General features: G+C 39.1%; 1 protein-coding gene across 1 annotated transcript; it reads left to right on the plus strand.

Moving 5' to 3' along the window:
• The first annotated feature begins 448 nt into the window (after nt 1–448).
• PRL (prolactin) lies at nt 449–6,822 on the plus strand. The gene is made up of 5 exons (XM_052782397.1): nt 449–531; nt 2,064–2,245; nt 2,657–2,764; nt 4,239–4,418; nt 6,366–6,822. The coding sequence occupies exons 1-5, from the start codon at nt 495–497 to the stop codon at nt 6,555–6,557; spliced, it is 699 nt and encodes a 232-aa protein (XP_052638357.1). The 5' UTR covers nt 449–494; the 3' UTR covers nt 6,558–6,822.
• Nucleotides 6,823–7,435: the final 613 nt, after the last annotated feature.

Below are 7,435 nucleotides of genomic sequence, written 5' to 3' on the forward strand. Positions count from 1 at the left end.
TGCTGTTTCTCTCACCGTGAACATCATAAAATATTGTTTGCCTCCCACAAATAGCCAGAATTTTAACATAAGCAAGCTTGGATGGCTGAAGAAACAAGGAAGGATGAGAAGACAGCTGTGGGGACTGGGAACAGCAGGCTAGAAACACTGAGAATACCTGTCTCAGAAATGACAACTGGAGCTTTCTAGGATCAATGGCATTTGCACCTCATTCAGGGCAAAATTTTGGTACTCTCTGCATCCAACCATACTTAGGATCCCACAGCTGAACTTGTTAATGAAATTCCCTCTCACAGTTAAAAATAAAATACCAAAAAATACTGAATATGAATGTGGAAGAAAGGCAATTTGATGTTTGTAATTATCGAGGTAAACTCCATGACCTGCTGAATGTATGCAAAATGGACCCTGGATGGTGTATATAAAAGTGGCATGTGGAGAGAATACAAGCAAGTATTCAGACTTCTTTCTGGTAGGGCAAGTCATCATACAGGATGCCTACCATGAGCAAGAAGGGGGCTTCACTGAAAGGTAAGACTTTTGCCATTCACGTGCTGATAACTTTTATATTTCTTTAAATGTAGATTGAATTAGGAAGTAACTGAAATGTAACAGCTCTAGAAACTGAGATCTTCCAGCCACCTGGTCTTCCAATAATGCTGAAACCTGCCTCCATCTCAAACGTTTAGTGTCCAAAGCTTGGAATTAGAAGGCAGCTTGATCCCTTTTTTATTCAGTCTTTTGTCTCCTAACACTACCTTTGCATTGGGCAGTGTCACAGAAAATTGGCTTGAGGGATGTGACACCTGTACGTGAACCACCAGATCGAGACTGCTTTACTACACCACTCAGAAGGCAACCACTAAAAGTCATTATCCACAAGTCTAGAAGTGATGTAGTAATTTTGAAGTGTTTTCATAACTATCTTCAACTTTCCAGGCCAACAAGTCTCAGGTTTTCTTATTCATAGAATTATTCCCCAGAGTACTTTCCTAACCGCAGCATGGGGCATGTACTGTGTTCATGAGGGAGGAGGAAGACTTACTTCACTATTGTATAAATGCACTTTTCTTGAATTTAGAGCTAGAAAGAAACTTATCACATGATAACATTAGGGACAGCTCTGCTGATTTATGGGGTACACTTTAATTTAGCATTTAATATAAGTCTAGTGAACCAATACAGGTAGCAGGCCAATTCCCAGAACTAAAACTCTCAGAGCACAGAACAGTGTTCTTTGAATAAGTACGTTCATTTACCAAATATTTGCATTTAATTTTTTCCATTGTTTTTCTGTGCATATTTTTTTTTTCATTTCACTGAATAGAAAACTTGGCTCTGTTAAGTTAATATTAAAAGTTTTAAACAGATGAGGTTTTGTGTTTTAGATAATGAGAAGTCTTCTATATCAGTTTCAGAAGCTCAGGAGAAAAGACAAAAGTTCCCTCTGATTTCTTAGCAGTAGGCAGTTTAGGGTTAAACTCTAAACAGCAAAGCAGCACAGCTGCTGGAAATCTTCTGAAGGAACTCCCAGGACAATCAAAACCTTAAGAGAGTGACCTAACCACTCTCCCACAAAATTAATTTAAACTCCAAATGTTTGCAAAGAAGAAAAGGACCTCTGGGAGGAGGAGGAGAAAGAAAAAGAAAAAAAAAAAGACCAATCTATTTTCTAAACTTATATATCTGTGCAAATATAATTATGTATCTATATTTGCACTGTGAAGAAGTTTTTGATTTTTTTCGTCCATTTATCACTATGTAATAAAGTCAGGCACAATAGTAAGAGACTTCAGAATACAGTGTACACTGCAGCACAGGTTACCTTGTCTCCTCAAACTCTGTAGCAAGCTCTGCTATACAGTCAGGATGGCAGAGGGGAGCAAGGATAACAGAATTACAGTGCTTCCCTCCTCCATGGATTTTCAGCAGACAGTACAGGGGATACTCTGAGCCATGTGACAGCACAGCCAAAATCGTCCAGCATCTGGCTCTGACAGCTACTTCTAAATGCACAGACAAGTCAAAGTGATTCCATTTTGCTTTTTTTTAAACCTGAACAGGTTTGTTGCTGGTGGTCCTTCTGGTGTCCAACATGCTCCTGACAAAGGAAGGAGTGACCTCCTTGCCAATCTGCCCCAATGGATCTGTCAATTGCCAAGTTTCCCTTGGGGAACTTTTTGACCGAGCAGTTAAACTTTCACACTACATCCACTTCCTCTCTTCAGAAATATTCAATGAATTTGTAAGTACCCTGCCTTTTGCTGAGAGCGAGAAAATACAAAGAATGCAATTTAATACTTTTTAAGCACAAACATATGTTAACATATGAAGTCCTTCAATAAGTAAACAAAAATGACTGCTGCGCAGACAGTGATAGTCCCAATGGTGACCCAATCTGTGTATAGTGCCGACCATTGCTAAGATCCCCAATGCTTCTATTAAAAGAAATCATTTTCCCATCATTCTTTATCTGTGGAACAAGTTAGTGCTTGTGGGTGCCAGTTTCACTCTAAAGACTCACTAGAAACTTTAGACCTTTACAGCATAAAAGCAGTGATAAAAGCAATGGAACAACAATTAGTTATACAGTATTTGAATTGAAGCTCTTCTTCACTTACCCGTTTCAATAATGCCTGTCCTTGATGATCTGCAGGATGAACGCTATGCTCAGGGCCGGGGTTTTATTCCAAAAGCTGTTAATGGCTGCCACACTTCCTCCTTAACCACTCCTGAAGATAAGGAGCAAGCTCAGCAGATTCATGTAAGTCCCATTTCTAATGTCATTCGGTGTGAGACAGAGCAGGGGGAGGGGGGGAAGAGGGAGCGTTAAGGAATAGAGAGGCAGCAGGCAGAGAGAGAGGGAAATCAGCTCCATCGGAATTAAAAATCCAGGAAGAGGAAAGCACCAAAAAGCCAAGAAAAGTGGATTTTACATTTGGTGATACTAAGTTACAGACTATACAGAATATATAAGTACCAGAAGCTTTCATCTTCCCTTCCTTTTCCTGTATGTTACATTCAGTCATCGCTTATTTCCAATTCATCTTATTTCCAGTTGAAATATAACCTCATGGAGCAATGCCAGTAACCATGCTTGTACAGCACCGAGAATACTACAGCCTTTGAACATTATCTTAAAACACCTTATAGACAATTATTAGATTAACAAACATAAAAATACATTGGCTATATAGTCAATACCGTATGTCGGCAGAGGTAAATAGTTTTCCAGTAACTGAAAACACTGACATTACTAAACAAATGCTGAATAGATATTCTTGCTGTTACCAGTAGGCAAAAGTGGTCACATCATCATCCAAATACAAAGACTCTAGTGCAAAATACTGCAAAATACTTGTAAAGAGAAACATGCTACATACACCAATTTAATAATTATAAACTGAAGGGAAGATGAAGACAGTCTTGTTCAGCCTATGCTCACAGATACAATTTGAAAATACTCTGGAGAAAAAAATAAGCACAGGTGTATGAATGGGGGGTTGCCAGGGAGAAAACTTTATCAGTTTCATGGTGTTGATATCCTTGCAATCCCAGTATCTCCATCTTCTCAGTATGTCATTCAGAACCTCTATTGGGAGCAATAGAGTTCACAGCCCTGGGTACATAACAAGTCTGGTTGTGTTCAGATCCAGTGCATCTAGCAAAGAAGAAATGGTTGAATACTACCATAACCATAAACTTTATGAATTTTTATTGCCCACAAGAAAGGACAATTTTTAAAACCAGAGAGCTGTTGCTGGAAGAACCATTGTTCAAAAGGGAGAACAGATGAGTTACGTAGAAGCAATAAAAGCTATTTAGTGGTTTACCATAATGTGCACCTTCCATTCAATACTAAACTTTAAAAAAAAAAACAACACATTGGATTTTAAAATGTTAATCAAAAAATCAGATAAGGAGTTCTGTTTTTTTCACAGAGATGAAACACAGTTATGCTTGCTAGTTTTTAATGTGGAGAAGGTTTAATGATATTTTCCATTACAATACTGTAACTGCTTGTGTTAATATTGTAAAACATGATGACAACAATGACAAACTTCAAAAATGCAATTGCACAGAGGTATCTAAGACAGGGCTATAGGCCACATTCAGTGGTAGGTCCTGGAGTAAGTTCCCAGATCACTGTGTCTGAGGATATTGCTCTAAAGGCCTCCTAATGCTGCCAGCATTTAGCCTTCCTATTTTAACTGCCTTTTCTTAATGTGGGTGAGCAGCATGAAGACCTACTGAATTTAATACTGGGAGTGCTGCGCTCCTGGAATGATCCCCTCATCCATCTGGCCTCTGAAGTACAAAGAATCAAAGAAGCTCCAGACACCATCCTCTGGAAGGCTGTAGAGATTGAAGAACAAAACAAGCGGCTTCTAGAAGGAATGGAGAAAATAGTTGGGCGGGTAAGTAGTATTAGGTCCTTAACATCCTTCCAGCCTGTTGCTGTAAGACAGACACATACAGTGACAGGCCCTCCCCACCGGGAATAGGAAAGGAAACAGTAGATGTGAAGGAAAAATGGGAGCCAAAATAGCTGAATCTGAGAACTTTTCAGCTTTCTTCTTTCAGCTTTCTTTTCTTCCGCTATCTTGCAATTTCTAAAGAGACAATGTGATGTGACTAGCATAGCATAATCCAGCGTACTCCCAGTCCTGCTTCAAGGGAAGGTGTAATCATCAGGACTGGTAACTGTCATTCTAACTTTGGGTATTCTGAACTTGCAATCCTGATTTTTTAAGGCTGCATCTGTGTTTTTTCCGATGCACATATTTGTATGTATGTTTTAGCATGTTTATACACATCTGTATACATACAGGTATTGTGTATAGTTTTCAGAAACAGATACTGTGTTCAAAACTGCTCTGGAAGTCTGGGCTATTGCACAGATATGGCATGCAGCAAAGTAATCATGGTATCTTTCATTTCTCTTTCCGCACCATACTGGTTCCTCTGAACTCTGGCTCTGACTTGGTTCCCCCCACACTTGTAAGGTTAGACAAGGCTGTTGTCTGACAAAACCCATACTCGAATACCTCTTTTTATCAGTAATTGATTGAAAGCTTTCCTGAATAAAATCAGTTCTAGCTTGTTTATTTTTAAAGGGGCCTCTGTTAGTCCCTGAATATATCATTCTGTCAGTGAGCTAGATGTTAACAAGAGGTTCAGACTTTACTGGCTTTTTCTTAGGCTCTGAACAGTTGAACAGCATTAAGAGTGCCACCATCACTGTATCTACCATCTTCCATGGGATCACTCATGGTCTTTCTTTCAGTTAGGTGTCTCTTTACTCAGAAACCTTAGCCCATCCAGACCACAAATGCATTTATTGGTGTAATCAAATACATCTCTATCCCACATCCACATGTAAAAAGGGGTGCAGGCAAGGATCCAAGATAACAGTAGAAGTCAGGTGCTGCTACAGTTACCCTGCCTCCACCTTCTCATTCACATTATTTACAGGAGGAGGTTGAAGACAAGGCTGACAAATTCATTAGTGTCAAATGACGTTTTTGAGTGATAGTAGGTCTATCTTTTTTTTGCCTATTACTTAAACTGAGTGATAGACGCTCCACAGATACTCTCCTATGTGCTTTTACAAAGTACAAATGGTGGGAAATAAGGAAGATACACAAGCACCAATAGGCACAGACTTCCTGCTATGAAAGGTAGATTTCTGTGATATAAGAAAATTAATGATTGTCTCTTTCAAACAAGGAGACATAAACCAACCTTCACCTCGGATACCAACTCACTACCTGAGTTCCTACGTGTAGCTTTCTAACATTAGAGGTCTCTGTATCACTCAGCATTTTTTATTTTCTTTTAATGGAATCTGAGGTACAATACATCTGAAGATATACTGTTGAGAGATTTGTCTGGTAACATGGTCTTGAAGTTGCCTGTATCAGAGACATCACCTGAGAGATGGGCAGAGACAAAGGTGGAGATACAGACAAAGAAGTTCTAGGAACAAGTGCTAACAAAGATTTCAAGGTGGAGGGAACCAAAAAGAGATGTCACCGATGGGTCCATGCATGAAGGAAGGTTTGATTTCTCTGCAAAGTCAGATTCCACTGACATTGGTTAACACACCAGTTCTCTTAAAACACTACTGACACAGTTAAGCTTTTTACATATTTTAGGGAAATAAACTGAAAAATCTGACAAATCCATTCAAAATCTGCATGAAGATATAGAACATTATACAAAATAGTGGGAACCATAACAGGAAACACTTTACAAGCCATACACGAGCAACCAGCATTCCTCAAGGCCAGTATTTTAAATGCTCTGTTCTACATCCAGTCAGATTCACTATCATTTACCACAGTATCATTTTGTGTCTTTAGGTTCATTCTGGTGAGATCGGAAATGAAGTTTACTCTCAGTGGGAAGGCCTTCCATCCCTGCGACTCGCTGATGAGGACTCCAGACTCTTTGCCTTTTACAACCTGCTGCATTGCCTCCGCCGAGATTCCCACAAAATTGACAACTATCTCAAGCTTCTGAAATGCCGCCTAATCCATGATAGCAATTGTTAAGTACTCGTGGGCCTAATCAGTTACTGAAATCATTCATCATGGTGTTCTTGTTGCTTTGCCACTTCTCATTGAAAGCATTATGAAAAGTCACACTGTACAGTATCAGGATCATCGGTAACTTTCAGGCATGTTTGTGTGAATTCTGGCTGCAACTATTAGCACCATTTATCTTGGTGTTTTAAAATGTTATAAATTACTTGTATGACAATAATACACTTTTCTGTCTAATCTCCTCATCTAGTAGCATTTCAGTGATAACCAGATCATGCAGATACAAATAAAAATGTTATTAAATCAAATAGCGCATAACACTGAGTGGTATCAGTGAATGAAAAATAGCTGGTATGGTTTATACCTTTAGCAGTAGTTTCTTTTTTTGAACCTCAGTCTCCAGTTACTGATGACAGGATATCTTACTTTCATTACTCTTTAACCCCCCTCCAAAAAAGAGGGAGAAAAAAAAAGGAGGGACATCAAAAAGCAGATTAACCACCTATTACACTAAACTACCCTAAACTAAAAGTATGGTCTGAAATCCAATTTACTTGGATTGATGCTTTTACTCTGTACAAAAACTGTCTGAGTAGGGGAGAGAAAGATAAGAAATCCATCCTGGCTAACAGAGCCATTGATTCCCCATGCAGTCCATGGAGAGAGAAAACACATCAGGAATTTTAAGGACAGAGATCCAGGTATATCTACGTCTCTACTGACTATTTGGAGAAGAAGCATTTCCAAAGGAAGGTTCATTATGTTTGAGGTGACTGTCTGAGGGCAAAGGAACCAATAAGTTTCAGTAGGTCCCAATAGGAAATGCTGAGGATCCATATCATATCCACCTACCCTTCACATTCCTCACAAGTGATGTGGTAGTTGCA

Source organism: Harpia harpyja, chromosome 1 (genome assembly GCF_026419915.1).
Source record: "Harpia harpyja isolate bHarHar1 chromosome 1, bHarHar1 primary haplotype, whole genome shotgun sequence".
NCBI lineage: Eukaryota > Metazoa > Chordata > Aves > Accipitriformes > Accipitridae > Harpia > Harpia harpyja.

Excerpts from the sequence above, each read along its gene's own strand:
- PRL (XM_052782397.1), top strand. The coding sequence starts at position 495 with ATGCCTACCATGAGCAAGAAGGGGGCTTCACTGAAAG. Across the intron at positions 532-2,063 it reads GAAGGGGGCTTCACTGAAAG|GTTTGTTGCTGGTGGTCCTT; the intron begins GTAAGACTTTTG and ends AAACCTGAACAG. Across the intron at positions 2,765-4,238 it reads AGCAAGCTCAGCAGATTCAT|CATGAAGACCTACTGAATTT; the intron begins GTAAGTCCCATT and ends GTGGGTGAGCAG.